We start from the raw sequence: 18,607 nt of genomic DNA, 5'->3' as shown, positions 1-18,607 counted from the left end.
AGTGTTGAAATTTAAAATGCTGCAGCATCCTGAAAAGTAATTTTCTTTGAAAAAGAAATAAGTAAAATCTAAGTTTCTTCATGTCTTTGGTTTTGCGTTTATAGGCTGTCCTCTTCAGGAGGGATATTTCTAACTTAATCCGCTATGGCTTTCTGTGCTCTGCTGTAGTTCTGTTTTTGCAGTCGATGTAGCATAAGCTGACATTGAGGAGAAATGTTGTCTTTACACTTGATGTGGTAAAAGCTCAAATGTAGACTGTGCCCTTCTACAGATTGAGGAGCGAAAAGACAGTGATGATGAGAAGTCTGACAGAAACAAGCCCTGGTGGAGGAAACGTTTTGTGTCTGCTATGCCCAAAGGTAGGATTGTCTCCGTCTGGTTTTGGTACTTCAGTAAGAGTGCACGCTGCCTTTATTACATCTTTAGTCACTTTTATGGAAAGTTTTTACAATTTCACTTTGAAAAGCTGACCAGACTGATGTAGATTTGTTACAGAGTAATAGCAGTCCTATTAATGTTGAGAAATAAAGCATACTTCTTTATAAAATTGCAAGTGTTGCAGTAAAGAGAGAATTTCTGAAATACAAAGTATGCACTACCTCTAAAGAGGTGTGTGAGCTGAAAGGAGTTTGGTTAGGCATTGTGTTATCTGAATCATTCAGTAGCCTTGGAATCCTTATGTGAGGCTGGTCATTTCATAGTTGTATGCTATTAACTTAATTGCAGCTTCACTGAGGACTAGTCTTAATTCTCTACAGGTAGTAGTTGAAGGATATGGATAATTTAAGATATCTCCTGTAACATGGCGTGAGTGGAAATTAGACTTTGGCTATGTACAAAGTAAAGCTTGTTCAGGATAGCATTTGGCTTTTGTGCTGTGAATAATGACAACTGAGGATGGAACAATGTGTGTAATATTAGATATTCTTGCCTTTTTTTAAAACAGACTTTCAGTTAGAAAAGAACCAATGTAATCCTTGCAGACTCTGGGTGACTTCAGCTAATGTTATAGTATTTTAATACCACTTTGCTTTTCTGTTTCACAGTGTGCTCTTTTTGCATCTTGTCCCTGAACTTACTAGTGGGAATGAGTTGCCAGAAAAGATTCATGTCATTATGACCAATATTTGAGTTAGGACTATTGGCTGAACTAAAGTATAAATAAATATGTAAATAAAAATGGGAAGCTACCCGACTCCCTTGGCTAGTAATTGCCTAGAACGCATTGTAGCTGGAAGGCAAAACTGTTCTGCCTGGCTCCTGGTAACGTCTGTTAAAGGTAGAACTTACTACATACGATGACAGTACAGTTCTGCTCCATCCTATAGATAGTCTTGTGCTTTTATTGAAGTTTATTTGATGACAGACTTCTGCATTAGCCACTTTCTTAAAGTTTCTTCAGTCTGGCAATTATCTCAGAATAGTCTTTGATAAGGTACCTTGCCTTTTCAGCTCCTATTCCATTTAGAAAGAAAGAAAAACAAGAAAAAGACAAAGATGATATGGTGCCTGACAGATATGCAACACTTCAAGGTATGTGAATAGTATCATCACAGTAATTTTGTCTCATAACGTGCCCTCTAGAGCTCCAGAGTGCCCACCAGGTATCTCTTTACAGAAAGGTATATGCTGTTGTAGTTAATGTTCACAACTGGCTTTCTGAATAAGAAAGTGGATAAAGACTTCCTGCCTTGAAGACTGTTTTTAAATTGTCGTGCTTCTGTCAATACGTATAGTATTGGATTCTCCAATCAAATCTTCGTCCTTTTTTTTTTCTCTCATTATAAAGCCCATGACCTTATCATAGCTGAGCTGTAAGGATAGCTGCAGACACGTTCCTGTAATAATTACTTAAGTGCTAAATAAAACATGATTAGAATCTCAGTGTTTATTTTTCTGTTTGACTAATCATTTCTAGAACTCTTCAAATATACAAGAACCATTTGTGTGTACAGTATAAATATGCTAAGGATCTGGCTTTATTTGTTATCTTTCATTGTACTTCTTTTTTCTACCTTTGCTTCAGACTTTATAAATATATTTGAATTGTGGCTACATGGAACACAAGCAGCTAATTGTTTGATTTGTCTAACAACAGAGTCCAAATGCATAGGTCTGAATTTTTGTATTTGCTTTCAGTTGTCACAATGCAAGGTTAACTCCTGTTGTTTTTCATGGTCTTTTCAGATGATCCCAGCCCAAGGCTCAGTGCGCAGGCGCAAGCTGCGGAGGACATTCTGGACAAATACAGGAATGCAATTAAGCGAACCAGTCCTAGTGAAGGAGCCATAGTAAACTATGACGGTGCAGGTAAGAACCTGGCTTTTGTAATCATCACCAACGTATTTTCTCCTCCTTAAAGATAAAAACACTTCAGTATTCTAGACAAATGTTAGTACTAGCAGCTGAACAATGTGAGCTCTAAACCAGGAACACTTTGTCACATAATCTGGGAGACGGTCCCCCAGAGACTGGGAGTATCCCGGTCATCAGTATTGCCAAGGACAGCTCTTTCATATAGCCATTGAGGTGGTTGTTTGTTAATAGCCCATTTCTTACAGTTTTTTGTTTTGTTTTTTAATGGATACTGAAGAAGTATATTGCCTCCCAAAACTGATCCAATTTCTTCTTAGTGATTTGTAGAGTGTATTTTTTTAATATACTTTTTTCACTTATTCAGAATAAGTTGGTTTATTTGCTGTCTCTGTTCCCCCCAAACCTTAGAATAACAAGAAGAAAATAGAGAATATTAGTCTGACTCCTTCTGACTCCTCTCTGTGTAATGCTTTTTTTTCATTTCCGTAGAGGCTATGGGGGATGGTGAGAGTATGCACGACTCTCCACGTGATGAGGCTTTACAAAACATGTCTGCAGATGATCTCCCAGACTCTGCAAGTCAAGTAGCACAGCCACAAAGTTCTGCTTTCTCCTATAGGTAAATACGTTTGCAGGTTTCATCTTATCCACAAAGTAGAATTCAAAGCTGAAGCCATGTGATTGGTTCCCACAAAAATCTTAATATGGATCAATTGTAAACTTTTACATGCTTTTAGTTTTAAGCATCTCAAACTGTCCTATTTCCACCGATGAAGGGGGGGATATTGTAACCTGAGAGGACAGAGCAGTTCAATGTTTAGGAAAATTCACTTGAAACTGATCTAGGTGCTCTGTCAAAAAACCAGATAGTCGGAAGTCTTGACAACACTGGTGAATTAAAATTATGCTAAGTAATTTTTAGGCAGTATTTATAAAAAAAAAAAAAAAAAAAAAGCGAAGACTGCTTATTGAACAAGCAGGCCTTGCAGCACCTTTGTTAAGAAATTATTTTTCTTCCTTAAGGGATGCAAAGAAGAAATTGAGATTGGCTCTTTGTTCAGCAGATTCTGTGGCCTTCCCCATGTTGACACATTCAACAAGGAATGGCCTACCAGATCACACAGACCCGGAAGGTAAACATTCTTTATACATACAGATATTTTGTATTGTATGTATCACTTCTTTTTGCCTATTTCATGGCACTTGTACTGCCCCATTTGTGGTAACTTCTGTTTGGCGTAGATATAGAAGGCATAGACCCCCTTTTGTCCCCCAAAATATTTTCTTTCCCACTCCATAAACAAGCCTGCCAACTAAACCTAGTCTAATTTTTCTGTAATGAAGTGTCTCAGATAAAGTGCAGGCAGAGCCTGAAGCTGTAGAGTAGACTTCTGAAATACACATACTGTTGGGAATTGTGCTACAGTACTAACAGAGTAACTTGAATAATTTACTGAGTCTTTACATTGACTTAATATATATGTCTTGTGTTTACATCTCTCCATTTATTCTAGGCTTATTTGCAGACAGGTGAATTTGTCACCGAATCTGGTCCTCTTCATGTTTCAGAATGGTTCTAAATACTAAATAAGATAGTGATATGAAAACTTAGCCCTTGATATCTGGAAAATTCAAAAAGACTCACTAAATTGTTCTTAAAAGAACATTTATTGCCTAATGTACAGAAGTTTGGTTTTAAACTGTTTCATGTTTCCCGTATTCAAAAACAGTTTTATTTTCATCATGTCTACATTTCTTTTCCTTAATAGTTTTCCTTTGTTCTTTATTAGATAATGAAATTGTGTGCTTCTTGAAAGTTCAGCTAGCTGAAGCTATTAACCTCCAAGACAAGAACTTGATGGCCCAGCTGCAAGAGACAATGCGGTGTGTAAGCCGCTTTGATAACAGGACCTGTCGAAAGCTGCTGGCATCTATTGCAGAGGACTATAGGTAGTTTGTTCAGTATCTTATTATTAATGGCTTTCCAAATGCATGTATTTATTCACTAGCAGACTGGGGAGAACCCTTTTGATTTAAATTGTACTTTACCAGATCAGGTTATTACATCTCTGCTTTCCCACAAAATGATGGAATTGTCTCACCTATCTGTGAATGGCTCAAAAAAGCTTGGACCTCAAGTCAGTCCAGATGGTACTAAACTCAGCTTAATCAATTTGTGGCTAATGTTCAGCTCTAACACACAAGAGACACTGTTTGGAATTTGCCTTAGTCTTGCATTCTGGAGTGCTGCAAGGGCAGTGAATTCAGTCTGAGAAATCTGTATAAGACGGAATTTCCTATTTCAGGTGTTACCTTTGTTTTAAAAACAACAGGTTGAAGATTCCTCTTGCACTACAACTTAACAGTTTATAAAGCTATTAGCCTCTATGTTTATTATGAATCTAACATAAAGCATAACGTAGAGCACACTTTGTTTTAGGAAAAGAGCTCCATATATTGCTTATTTAACTCGATGTCGCCAAGGCCTACAAACGACACAAGCGCACTTGGAAAGGCTGCTGCAAAGAGTTCTGCGAGATAAAGAAGTGGCCAACAGATACTTCACGACAGTATGTGTGAGGTTACTGCTAGAGAGCAAAGAAAAGAAAATAAGGGAGTTTATTCAAGGTAAGATTAATGCAGGCTGTGCAATGTTTATATTCCTTTACTCCATATTTAGATGCTGGCTCGGGTTAACGTTTTAAAATACAACTTCTGATCTGAGGAATGGGTTCCTAAAACCGTTTTCATTCCAGCTGGTGAATTAATGGCTCAGATAGACAGATTACTGTGACTTAACAGTATGTTGTGGCAGCTAAGCCATGGTAACAGTTTGCATTTTTCATAGGCTAAGAGAATGAAGGTAATTTGACCTCACTTGGCCTAAAAAGTTATGCTAAATCATATTATCTAGCATCTGTCCAGTGGAAGAACCATGAATACTATTAATTATTGTACATCTATTGATAAATGATAAATTAAGCTGCAGCATTCAGTCCTCAGTACAGAATCTGTGGTTGTATCTTGGAAGATATGGGGAATAGTAATAGTATGAATCAAATGAATCAAAGATTGAAAATATCATAGTATAAGGGGTATCAGCACCAGGAAGACAACTCTCTCAAAACAGAATCACTTAAAACAAACTATTTCTATGTTCTCTATGCACACACCTGACTTAATGAAGTACATAAGAAATTTGGACTCAGTTCCTGCTCCTGGAGCATATAGTGCTGTGTGTTAAATGTGCCTGAATAGGCTGGAATTAATATGAGAACTTACATCTACTGGGATTAAAGTTCTGGTAATAAGATTCAGTGACCCAGGAAGGAGTTAAAGCTCTTTCATTGGACAGAAAGGAGACAGCTATTTCTGGATAATCTAAAAGAGAAATTGGCAACAGTGGTGTTTCGGCTGCTGGCAGATGTGAGTGGCAGTTGTCTTCTGGTGCAGAGTGCTATAAATATGAAGCCGATGAATGGCCAGTGATTTGGTCATGCTGCATTAACTTGGCTGCATCACTCATTCTGTATTTTGTAGATAAATATGAATGTTGCAACTATGCATACTTAATCAAGGTAAGAGTAGGAAATGGTACACATGGATTTTCTTCATATTTTCCCTTGCCCCCTGCTTTTCAGTGTCTAATAACTTTGTGTGCACTGGTTCCTACCAGTGTTCTAGTGATTGTTATGGGTGTTATCTCTGTGGGTGGCTGGAAAGAAGGCATAAGAACTGGTACTGCAGCGGAAGTGATTAACAGAGTATCAAGTAGAGTATTTTAGCCATATGCTTTGCTAAATGTGTTCTTTATGCTTTTCCTTTAATTCTCCGTTTATTTCAAGTGTTCCTGCTTGTATTTCCTTTACCGGGACGTGGGCAAAACAGAGCCTCAGTGCTGCCTGGCCAGGAGTCTGAAGTATATTCTGCATTCTTCTTTCCAGAAAAAACTATCAGAAATGATATTTTTTACTTAACAGAATGTTCTCTCTCTTTTTACTTTTTATCAGATTTCCAGAAACTCACAGCAGCAGATGATAAAACAGCTCAAGTTGAGGATTTTCTTCAGTTTTTATATGGGGCTATGGCTCAGGATGCCATATGGCAGAATGCCAGTGAAGAACAGCTTCAGGATGCACAATTAGCTATAGAACGCAGCGTGATGAATCGTATTTTCAAACTCGCATTCTACCCTAATCAGGATGGAGATATTTTGCGTGACCAGTAAGTTAATGTAATTTGAAGTACCTGGTTTCTCTTTTGCAGTTGGTGCAGATGGAAGCTGTGCAGTCTTCCTCTGTCAGACTTAAGTCAACCATGCCATACAAACTCATGTTTTCTTTCAGAACCTTTTGTAAAAGAACAAGGAAGTGCTTTAGCATCGTGTGCAAAAGTTTGCGTTTGCATCAAACTCCTAGAACAGAATTGTAAAAGTAATGACTTGGGATACAGACTTCCAGATCTGCAAGTGTGTATGCTGAGAGAATGATCAAAATCTGCTTCAGGACTCATTACTTCCATTTTTCCATGCATTTGGGGTCTTTGGTTTTTGTGTTTTAGAACATATGCTGTTTGAATGCCCTACTGGCTGTGTGGTTGTACTCAATTGTATGGCAAAATCCTCTGCGCCTCTTACCGACCTAGTGTCCGTCAGCTGCAGGGCTATCATGACTATATGCATTCCTGAAGATCTCTCTTGTAGTACCAAACGTAAAGCTGGTGGGAAACCCCAGGGCGCTACTGGCTGGCTGCTGCTTCCTTTTCACTCTTGTTTTTTGGGTTTGTTTTCAGGGTCCTTCATGAGCACATACAGAGGTTATCTAAAGTAGTGACTGCAAACCACAAAGCGCTTCAGATACCTGAGGTAACAACTTCTCCTTTCCTTCACTTCCACGTGTGTGTCGGGGTGCTTGGGTTTGATTGTGTTTGGGGTGGGGAGAGGGTTGTTTTGTTTTGCACTTGGGAGCATTGCTTTTCTATCTGTGACAGCTGAAATACCCTGCAGGAAAATCATGCTGTACCCAAGCTTTGGTGTCTTCCACTGACTGATCCTTCCAAATACATCTTTTTTTCTGCTTTGACACCTCTGTCCGGATAGTAAGATTTAAGAGCTAATACTACACTGCACTGAGATGCAGTAACTTCGTGATAATTTGCTTCAAAAGTTAAGATTTGAATCCTTTTTGCTTCTAATGGGATTTGTATGTCATGGCTGTGGTTTACAGCTATCATCTTTCAGAACTAGCCAGAATTAATGGAACCTTTACAGGTCTGTGAATTTGCCCAGTGCTTTCACTTTTCTCATGGTTAACTGGAAAACTAAAAGCAGGTTGGTAAGCTTAAGAAGTCTGTCAGAGGCTGGATGTTTGCAGCTTTTCTAGTTCTCAGCTTATTTGAACTTATTACTCGAAGCGGTCAGAGTTCATAAAGCTGCTGATACGGAAGACAGAGACCTACAGCTCTGCCTTCACTTGAAACAGTGTGCTGGAGAAGTCAGGAAGAAGCACGGGCTAATTATATTAGTTGCACACAGAGTGCTGGCTCCTTGTAGTTTTTTATTATAACACAGCAGGAAGCCACCTTCGTTGTGAGTGTAATGTAACCGTCTTGACTTAAAGCTTCCCATTTCTCCAGGGTCTTGCTCCTGCCTGCAAGTCTCTGGTACTTTAGATCCTCTGTGGTGCACAGTAGTAGCTTGGACAAACAAGAACTGGCAGCATTGTGGGTTTTTTTTCCTAGGTATATCTCCGGGAGGCACCATGGCCATCTGCACAGTCTGAAATCCGCACAATAAGCGCTTATAAAACCCCTCGAGACAAAGTACAGTGTATCCTGCGAATGTGTTCAACCATCATGAACCTGCTTAGTTTGGCAAATGAAGATTCAGTACCCGGGGCAGATGATTTTGTTCCTGTTCTGGTCTTTGTCCTTATAAAGGTGAGTTCTTTTGCAAAGATCACATACCCCAGCTAATTTTTGTAATAAACAAACACATTTTAGGAAGAAAAATAATGCATTTGGGTAACTGGGTGCACACGAAACTCAAAACCTGATCTAATTCAGCAGGCTTCAATAGAAACATCAGAAATGGGGTCACAATTACGGTTTTTGAATCCAAACAAACTTCGCATTTGGAACCAAGGAAATAGGGGTGCAAGTGTTGTGTGTGTGGAGTGGGGTCTTTTCGAGGTGTGTCCACCAGCATCTGTCATCTGTGCCTGCTTAGTGATGTCCTCTTTCAGGACCAAGATCTACACGAGGACTGACTTGCATTGTGTTGCTGCCCTTTCTTGACATATGAGTGTCTGGAGAATGGTCTGTCATGTATAAGACGCTAAAACAATGGGATTTTCTACATGTTGAAGTCCTTGATGACTTTTACAGATTCTGCCAGTGTTACCCCTCTTTCTGTTGGCCTGCTAGTCATTTTTCCTTGCTGGAAAAATGCTCCTTTCATCAAATCTGATGCCTTCGGCATGCGTGAAATGGGGGTGGTCTGGATAGAGTCCCTACCCTACAGAAGGTTACATAGTCATGTATAAGGGATGTGAGAGGATCACTGCACGAATAGAATGGTATTTCTGCTCTGTATCTTGTAATGTTTTCTCTTTAGCTTTGCAAACAAGCTGTGAGTATCTCTTTCTTCTTTAACCCTCAGGCAAATCCACCTTGCTTGCTGTCCACTGTTCAGTACATTAGTAGTTTCTATGCCAACTGTTTATCTGGAGAAGAATCGTACTGGTGGATGCAGTTCACAGCAGCAGTTGAATTCATTAAAACTATTGATGATCGCAAGTAACTCGAACAGCACACATATGGGCAGACTGTTAGCAGAAGAAGAGTATATAAGAATGTACAACAGCTGCAAAAGCTGAAGAAGAGACTTTCCTTGTATAATACTGTACAGAATTGAGGCGTTTTAAAACACACCTTTACTAATCAAATTAATTTAACAGATTTTCCTCTTCTCTTTTGGTTGCGTTTTTCTCCCCTATAGATACTGGCACTGCAAAAGGGACCACAGTTTTCAGGTATTTTGGAATTTCAAAACACGCAGAAAATTCTTCATGCTTTTTGCACCACCCCTCTTCCTGAATTCTTACTCACGTGAATAATTCACTTCATTTAATTTCTAATAGAAAACTGAAACAAGAAGAATCAGGGCAACCACTTATATACTTTCTAGCTTAATACACCTTTTATTAATAAAACACCAGCCACACCGAAAGTTTGTAGTAGCTGACATTAGTTATCAATTATATTTCACCTAAATTTAAAATCTGGGAGGACAGTGTAAATATTATATAACTATATTTAATGCATTGCAATTATCTTTGGACTCATTATCCTTTGAATAAACAAGCAAAAGCCTCTCTGACCTCTAACAGGTTGTGACATACTGTGTTTTGGTAATGAAAGGACGTCCTCGAAAGGCTAAGATTAAAAAGGGCAAACTGAACTATTTATTAAAATGTAATTAAGATTACTGAAATTTCTAAAACTGGAATTTATAATAGACAGGGCTTATTAGTTAGCGAAACACTTTTTGGCTAGGGCATTATAGGGTGTTATAAAGGTTTGGGTATATAGAGGAGAGGGACTGTAAGTTACAATAGATAAGTCTAATATAAAAAAGGAGAAATAAAATACCTTACTGTAATATTTTTTCTGAAATATTGTGTATACTGTACAAACCCCAAACAGAGATCCTTAACAGAACCTTGGACTGTAATATATATTTTGATTAGTGACATTAAATACATATGCCAGGGGTTTCAGTGAATGTTTTTACTAAATGTTCTTCGTGTTGTCTGCTATGCAGCAGTGCAAGTTTTACTGTTCATATAAAATGTTTTAAAATATAACACTGTTCTTTATGAAACATATCATGACATCAGTTCAGGGTGTTTTATAGATTTCTCACCCCACCTTCCCCTTAAACTGACAATTATCAATTTAAGGAAGTTTTTATGCGCAACACCACATGGATTTTTCATGAGTGAAATGGTCTGAGCGATGGCCAGTGGTTGCTATCTGTATAGAAGCACTTGCTGTTCTTTTTTACCTAGAATTACAGTGGAAAAAGAACAGCGAGCGTTTAACTTTTTCACGTCAGTATTATTTCTTGCTCTTCCCAGAGTATTCTTTGCACTTCTGACAGAGGGATGTGTTAAGATTTGGTGTCTGTGAGTAGTAAAGAAAACAAAGTCTTTCTCATGTTCTTTTCAAAATATGATTGATTTTTTTTGTGTGCGTGCATTTTGATAATTAAAACCTGTAAGCAACGAGTACTTGGGAAAATCATTTGGCTAATGGAAATTAGAGCAATCGATGTGAAGTATCAAGTGCTTGATTTGGCTGTGCTACTTTTCAAGGCATAATTAAAGAAACTTACTTTCTAGGACTCTAATATGTAATTCAGTATAGCGTTTTTGCCAAACTAATCACAGGTGAGAGGGTGGGACGGTAACTTTTTTCTTGTATTTATAGTCTTTCTCCTCTATTAGAGACTTGATTGTGTGGAGGAGCAATACTCAGTAGAAACAAAATTCTTCTGATCTGCCTTACTGTGGTAACTCAGTCCGTGTAACATTGCAATATTCTAGTTATTTAGCCTTGATGGGGTTTGGTGCTGAACACGTAACTTAATATTGCAAGCACAGCCCTGACCAATAACACTCAGCAGCGAAGCACAAATATGCCCTTGAAGATATGGCCAGATCATATCTAAAAGCAATATAAATTTATTTATATTGAAGTGTCCTGTAATACTTAATTATTACTTGAATATCTGAGATGTTCAGACTGATCTATGAACATTCTTTTCGTCCTGCAGTTTGAGTTTTAGTTGAGGAGAGTATTTGTACAACCCTTAAAGAAGGCACAAAGCCACTAAAGTTGGTGATTACCCTGCACGTTGCTTCTGTTTGCGGATTGGCGAGCGGGATTTGATCAGCACCGTCAGGTCTTTCAGCTTTGCTCTCCTTCGTGGAAGGGGCAGGAGCCGTTCCCTTCACAATTTATATCATTCTGTTTTCCTGCGTAGAAAAATACTTCAAGGAACTGGAGTCTTTTTTTCTGTAATTGTCATTTCGTTATTTTAAACCCAGTAAGTGTTTCAATGAGCCCCAGGTGAGCCGAGAGCCTTCATAGCAAGGTGGTCCTTTGCTTCTTTTTTCCAACCTACTCTGAAAGTCCTTTATATAGTCTTGATAGGTGTAGCTAGAGAATTAGACTTTCCAAAGAATTAAAAACCTCCATGTAATGTCCTCTTACTATTTTCCCCTGGTGTCCCGTAACGTTTTGTTTTAAACTGGTAAATTACATGTATAGGAAGTGATGTCGTTAGGTTTTGGTGTGCAATAGTAAAGGTGGAAGGACAGTGCATAAAGGACCAAAAGTAACAGAACTGTTGCCAAAAGGTGCCAGCCAACCATGTACCTGTTGCTGTAAACTTGGTGCTTTCTGTTAATTAAATTACTTCAACCACTGAAGGATGAACGGACGGTTTTGGGGGAAGGGGGGGGGGAGAGGGCGCTGGTAGCAGGCTGCAGTCAGGGGCTGGGGCGGGCGCTGGGCGGTGGCTGGCTGGAGCAAGCGTCGAGTGCCCCTGCGTGCCCGCTGGTGCGGCTGTGCCCGGCGCGGCTGTGCCCGGTGGTCTCACAGAGGCGGGGTGTTCCGGTTTTGGGTCGAGGAGTGAAAGGGAAGGGCTGGTTTTTCATCCCTAGGAGATGCCTTTTTGCTCCTAACCCTAAATGAGATTTCTCTTTAAAGCTTTTTTTTTTTTTTAATCCTCTTTAAAGAGAATTGGAACACGTATGGCCTGTTAAGTATTTGAGTTTAAAAGTTTTTGTTTTGAAGACCTTATACTACCAAATGCTGAATGTAACTGCCATAAATTTCAGGAAAAAAAGCCACGAACATGATCCTGTTTCCTGTAGGTGAGTTTTTGGTGAGCACAGTGTTGGTTCGTATTGCTTGAAACCGTTCATGTTCTGTTAAGCCAAATTCTCGCAGAAGTTTGAGATCTCACTGCCATGCTAATGCTGAGTGGGGTGTGGAGGCGGGGTTAGGGCCAAGAGGAGCAGCGGGAGGAGGCAACCCCTTCAGTGGCAAAGCTTCGGGCAAGGGGAGCGTGTGTTTGGCACGAGTGTCACTTGCGTGGCCGTGCTGCGGTGCAGCCTGCGGCTGGCAGCGTGACGGGAGAGCTGGAGCAGCAGGAGAGCAGTGGACAAGGAGGGGGAAGGATACTCTTACTCGGGTAACAGCTGGTGACCTGGTTGAGCCTGTACTACTTGAGAATTAATCTCTGCTGAGTTAGTAGTGTGTGTTCTGTACCTTTTAATTGTGCTTTACCTCTATTTAAAAGCTTTGTACTGCCTCTCCTCTTTGAAACTGGTAAAGCCTTTATAAATCTAAATTAATGAGCTTGCACAATCTTGTATACAGGAAACCCATCTTGTCTCTAACGTGATTATTAATGTATTATTCTGTAAAAACTGATTAAAAGGAGAGCAGTTTAACCGCCTGGGTTTCGTGTTTCCGCCTCGTTCCCGTGCGATCAGCAGTTGTGCTGGAGATGGCATTGCGAGCGTGAACAACTTACCACTAACTCCGCGTGGTTTCCCTCCCGCCTCCCGTCGTGTGTCCTCGGACCTTTTTCCACGCGCGCACCGACAGCTCGCGGGGGGTGACAGTGGCAAAAAAGAAGCAAGATCCAGTTAAGGGGAGAGGCTGTGCCGCTGAGTTGGCTGCTTAACGCAGAGCTTTTCAGCTGTTTATTTTTGCAATCGCGCAGCTTGGCGCTTGTAGGAGCTTGAGAGAAGAGAACAGCTACCTGCTGTCACGGCGCCGTAAGGTTGCTCACCTGGGGACAGCCGCCCCGCCAGCCTCCCGTCCTCGCTGCGTGCTGCTTGATGCCTTGGCTGGAGCGCTCGAGTCCGAAAGTACTTTGGTTCAGTCATTTTATTAAGAAAGGTTCACACCAGCTACACGACAGCAGGATCTCGGTGGCTGCCGCGCATCCGCCCCGGTCCCGCCGCTTCGCCCATCCGCCCCGTTCGGGGCGGATGCGCGGCAGCGATGCGGTGCTGCCATGATCTCGATCCCCGCAGTGTTATTGACCTTGATTCTCTCTCATTTGCATCCAGCATTTTTCATCCTCTGGAATATGGTGTTTGGGGACCTTTCCATCATTAAGTGGATTTACAGCAATTTCCTTATGTGTTTTCTCCAAGGGATTCTGTTATGAGAGGCACATTAAATCTCCATTAATACCTCATTATCCGACTGATAAGATTACCATGATAATGAGGCAGAAATTCTAATTGTTTCACTTCTTATTGTGCCTTTCATTAAATCATATACCTGGAAGTTGCTGGCGGAGAGGGGAGCTCCTCGGGAGGTGAATCTGTCCCCCTGCACCCCACTCCTATCCCCCGGTGCTCCAGGGATGTTGGGGGGTGCTGGCCTTTCCTCCTGCGCCTCCTGCCATGGCCTCCTCTGTGGCCATGCTGCCAGGGGCCCCGGGGCCTTTGCTAACCTGTGCCGGGGAGCATGTTTTTTGGGGAGAGCATGTTTTGCGTGGCCCCGTGCCGTGGTTTTACACAGCCGCTGGCTCCTGAGGGCATTTAAGCGCAGGGGTGTGCAGCCTCCTTCGGAGCTGTTACAGCCCATCAGGTCAATGATCCATGAACTAAAAAGTCTCTAAGCAGGAGCAATTATTGTCTATCATGTGTCAAAGGCACCCGTATTGACCCCGATAGATGGAGCCATTATGGCCTGTTGAGTCAACGATCCATGAACGGGGAGTCCCTGGGAGCAGAGGTCTCGACATGCCACGCAGCACCAACACCTCCCTCCTGTCCCTCGCCCAGGGGCTGGAGTGATGTGTGGGGTGCTGGGGCAGGGTTGGGTGTGGGGTGTGGAGGCAGCTTCTTGCCCTCATCACCCCGTGGGAGCCGCGGGCAGCCTGGAGCCAGCGCACCGCAGTTCCCCAGGGGATGGTCCATGTCCACACGGGCCCCCCGGCTCCTGCTCCCCCAGCATGACCTGGGCTCTGGCTCCGGGAGGGGAGACGCCTCTGTGGGGCCATGTTGGTCGCACGCTGCTGGTGAGAAGAGCCCCTGCCTTGTCCTGGCCGAGAGCGCACAGCCGACCTCACCGGGAAATGCCATGGGGGCTCCGCTTGGCACCAGGTATGGTGGGGCTGAGCCATCCCTGTGAGCAGCTCAGTTCCTCAGGCTCAGCTTATGGCCGGGTAGCAGAGCCCACGCTGGATGGCACCTCTCACCCCACCAGGCCGAGGACCATGGTCCCCCTGCTTTCAGCACAGTGGTGGCATTGGGCGCGGAGCCGGGGCACAGGCAGCGCTGTGCTGCCCTGAGGGGAGATGGAGCCGGGGCCCAGGATCTGCAGCAGAGAATAACGTTATCCTGCACAAGTGGACTTCGTTAGGCTCCTCCCGCGCTAACGAGGCAATGTCTCCATAGTAACTGGCACATTTGGAGGGCAGGAGGCGCAGGGGGACAGGAGACAAAGCCTGCGCGGGAGCCGCAGGCAGGCCAGGCAGCAGAGCCCACGGTGACCCCCTGGCACGTGGTGCTGCTTGGCCAGAGCACGGTGATGCCTCCTCAGCCCCGCGGTGCCTGCGCTGGACCCACTCTGCTGCTCTGCGAGGAGCCGGGTACGGCCTGCCATGGCGGTGACCCCAGCGCTCTCCCGGCCGGGGGTGGCAGTGGGTCCGGGCCGCGCGGTTCGGCGGTGCGGCAGCAGCTGGGCCGGGCAGGTGCGTGGCGGGCGACGGGTGCCCTGCCCTGCCCTGCCCATCGCTGCCCACCACTGCCAGCCCTGCCGGCAGCGCGGCCACTTAACCACATCGCCAGCAGAGTCATTGGGCTGGGGTTAATCAACATTCATTCATGTTTCCAAGTGTAAATTGAGCATTTGTTTAATTATGTGTAAGTAGCAATACATTCTGGCCATTATCTAAATCACTATTTTATTTCCTGGATGTGGTTTCATAATGCTGGGTTTGTGCTCCAGCCTCTGCATCATTAACAGAGAAGAGTTAATGAATATAAAAGCGTAAAGGCTAATTACACTTTAATTTACAATCATGGTCTCATTTTGGGACCACATGAAATCTGTTTTGAAAACAATTAAAAAAAAAAAAAAAGCCCAGTGAAGGTCTGGTGAGTAGAAGGGTTTTGGCAGGAAGTGCATGGTGCCGGCGGCCGCCAGGCCGGTTGCAGCGCGGCCGCTCGCTGCTGGTGGGACTGGGGCCACCTGCAGCTCCCGGGAGGCCGGTGGGTCCCTTGCTGTCCCTGCGGCCGCGCCCCGTGGGGTGACGGGGCTGGCAGCGGGACCTTGGTGGGGCCAGCGCTGCCGCGGCAATGGTGCTGAGGGATGTAAATTGGAGCCCGAGCAGAGAGCACAGTTCACCTGAAGGAGACAAAGATTTATTGGGCTGCAGATGTTGAAAGCAAAATTCAGCAAGACTGCTGACTCGAGCACTTTGCGATATTTACAATTACTGGGGATCTAATAGCGTGCTTTCCAGCGAGCGGGACTGGGCGGGAGCAGGTAGCGGTGCCCGGTCATTACAGGGGGACGCTGTCTGAAATCGAAGCTCACGACAGGAGAGGTGACAGCGAGCAGTTTAAGAGGAAGGAGGGATTTCGGTGCTGAGGTGTCGGCTGGGCGCTGCCGGCGCGGTGGGGGAGCAGGGCCCAGGGGTGCAGGGCTGGAGCACGCGGCTCGTGTACTGGTGTGCATGTGTGTGCACACGCCTGTGTGCTCCTGGGCTTGCGATGGGCAAAGCTCTGTTTGTATTTCCTTTATTGTTCTGATTCCCTCAAAAATGAAATAAAAGCCGAGTGCTGACTGCAGGAGGGAGCGGTGGCCTCGGAGCGAGAGGCTCATTCTCTCCGCTGGGCTGGCTGCCTGCAGCCGGCAGAGGAAATAAATCTCCCTGAGAAAACCACTTTGCTCACACAATTTCAATCCAGCAGGGCATAGTGGCATCACTCACTTCTTGTTTTATTTAGCTGATAATCTTTTATTGGGCCAGTCGGGCCCTGTGGAAGCGCAATGCCTTTACCGGGCTGCCATGGGCGCTGGCAGCCGGGAGCTCGCCGAGCCGCAGCGGCTCCCGTGGGCAGCCGGGAGGGCAGCAATGCCGGGTGGTGACTCCTCTGCTGGGGGCTCAGCTCAGGCAGCGCTGCTGCCGTGCTGGGATGTGTCCCCTGGGCAGGTGGATCCCCCAAACTGCTGCCCTGCAGAAGCACCGAAGGGCCCCGCAGTTTTGCTCCCACACCCATGGTGGAGGACAGGACGTGTCCTTCTGCTGGCCAGGTGTCTCTGAAGGTGGCTCAGGGCCATCTGCTCAGCGGGATTTAGAGGACTCAGCACTTGTGGTGGCCCCAGGAACTCCGCAAATGCCTTTCCTGGTGATGGATGTGCTGAGCCTGGGACGGGGGAGGCTCCTCCAGCAGCGTGCACTGTCACTGGGCGCCGCTCACCCTCGCCAGGGCCATGGGCACCAGGGCTCTGCCATCCCCTCAAATCCCTGTGGAGTCCACGCGTCCAGTGGTGCAAGCACATCCCCGCTCTGCTGCAGGCACCTGGGAGCATCTCACCTTTCTGCCCCCTTCCCGTGCTAATGCAAGCGCGGTGCCACAGCCGAAACCTTGCGTGTCCCTCAGACAGGTTTGTCATCCGGCTTGTCACTGAGCAGCAAGGCCATGTCACTAATGAACACATCCAGCAGGCTGAGTGCCTGCAGTCGCTAATTGAAAGCATTCACAATTGGGAATTAATGTGGGTTAGGCACACTCCCTGCACTAATAGAGATTTGCCTTTCAAAAATCCACGTCTGCTAAAGGCAGCAGAGGAAAAGCAGCCACGGTGTCCTGCCCTGTGCCGGGGGGTGGCCGGCGGCACCAGGGCCACAGGGGTCCCTGCAGCACCGCTGCCCCCCAGCCATCGCTCTGTCCCTGGAGCTGCATCCCGAGTTTAGGGTGACTGAGTCCTCGTGGCTCCTCGGGCAGCAGCAGCCCGGATGGCTCGGGGCGTGTCGGTGTGGCACACGAGGCCTTGCACCGGCATGTGCTGTCCTCTCCATCTCCCCGAAAGCTCACTTATGTCCTGTTTGTGCGTATTCAGATGATGTGCAGAAACAGTGCGTCAGAGCGGCCCCGAGTGACGTCCGGCTGTGCCGTGCCTGTCCCGTGAGTGCCGGTGTGGCTCAGGGTGCCATGAACACCCCCCCCCGGCTCCAGCAGAAGTGTCTGCTGCTCTTCCCAGCGCAGGGCTGACGCGAAGGCTCGTGGCTTGTGCACAAGCCTTTGCAGCAGCACCAGTGATCTCACAGAGACTCAGTGGGGGCTGTGGGGAGGGTGGCTGAGCCCTGACCTCCCATCACCACCGTTGCATCCCCGTGGGACCACAGAGACCCGCTGTCTGCTGTGGCACAAGCAGCTGAGGTTTGGCTGAGGCCAACCCAGATGCGTTCACAGCGCCCTGGGGTAGCCATGGGTCGGGTGCCCATTGTCCCCCCGGGCGCCCAGGGCACAGTGATGCTCCTGGGGAATGCTCTGGTCCTTCAGTTTTTTATCACGTCCCTGGTACCAAACCTTCACTAGTCCTTCCCCGGGCCACCCACCACTGTCCACCCTCCCCGCATGGGTGTCCCTCTTGGGTCTCGGCCACCTTGGCTCCCGTGGCGGCATGGTCCGGAGGCCGTTTGTGTGGGGCATCATCTCAGCCCCCGCATCCCCTCCCTGTCAGTTTTCCCACCTCCCCACTAATCCTTGTCATCCCAAATCTTATCAATCAGCACTGATTTCATATTTACTTCCAGATCGTGGATGAAAATGTTGAACATCATCATTTGATGATGATTCCCCATTGACAACTACTTTCTGAGACCTGTCAGTCAGCCAATTCTTAATCCTTTTAATGTGTGCTCTATTGATATTATATAGAGCTAATTTTTTAATCAAAACGTCATGTACTATGAAATCAAATGCTTAACAGAAGCCTAAGTACACCACAGCTCCTCGGTTACTTTGATGAGTTAAACTTTTAAATTAAAAGAATTAAACCAAAATTTTTTACAAGCCCTATTTTCCATAAAATCGTGCTACCCAGCACTAATTACAGCCCCACTCACTATTGACTGCTGCCGTTTCAGCTCCTTGGGATGGACGCTGGCCGGAGGGGTGAGCTGTGGCTGGCAGGCGCTGGCAAAGGGCTGGGGTGCCAGGGCACGGCTGGGGTGCCAGGGCAT

General features: G+C 45.2%; 1 protein-coding gene across 6 annotated transcripts in view; it reads left to right on the top strand.

Moving 5' to 3' along the window:
- GAPVD1 (GTPase activating protein and VPS9 domains 1) overlaps window positions 1-10,726 on the top strand; it is a 29,914-nt gene extending 19,188 nt beyond the window's left edge. For all 6 annotated transcript variants that reach the window (XM_063353031.1, XM_063353030.1, XM_063353029.1 and 3 more), the window contains 11 exons: window positions 272-359; window positions 1,453-1,533; window positions 2,188-2,310; window positions 2,806-2,935; window positions 3,340-3,449; window positions 4,107-4,266; window positions 4,757-4,944; window positions 6,327-6,540; window positions 7,108-7,180; window positions 8,056-8,253; window positions 8,975-10,726. In XM_063353031.1, the coding sequence (XP_063209101.1) occupies window positions 272-359; window positions 1,453-1,533; window positions 2,188-2,310; window positions 2,806-2,935; window positions 3,340-3,449; window positions 4,107-4,266; window positions 4,757-4,944; window positions 6,327-6,540; window positions 7,108-7,180; window positions 8,056-8,253; window positions 8,975-9,115 (1,506 nt within the window). In that variant the 3' untranslated portion in view covers window positions 9,116-10,726. The remainder of the gene's footprint in view (window positions 1-271; window positions 360-1,452; window positions 1,534-2,187; window positions 2,311-2,805; window positions 2,936-3,339; window positions 3,450-4,106; window positions 4,267-4,756; window positions 4,945-6,326; window positions 6,541-7,107; window positions 7,181-8,055; window positions 8,254-8,974) is intronic.
- Window positions 10,727-18,607: the final 7,881 nt, after the last annotated feature.

This window comes from Chroicocephalus ridibundus, chromosome 15, assembly GCF_963924245.1.
Source record: "Chroicocephalus ridibundus chromosome 15, bChrRid1.1, whole genome shotgun sequence".
Classification (NCBI taxonomy): domain Eukaryota; kingdom Metazoa; phylum Chordata; class Aves; order Charadriiformes; family Laridae; genus Chroicocephalus; species Chroicocephalus ridibundus.
This window is presented reverse-complemented; position numbering and strand designations above follow the sequence as displayed.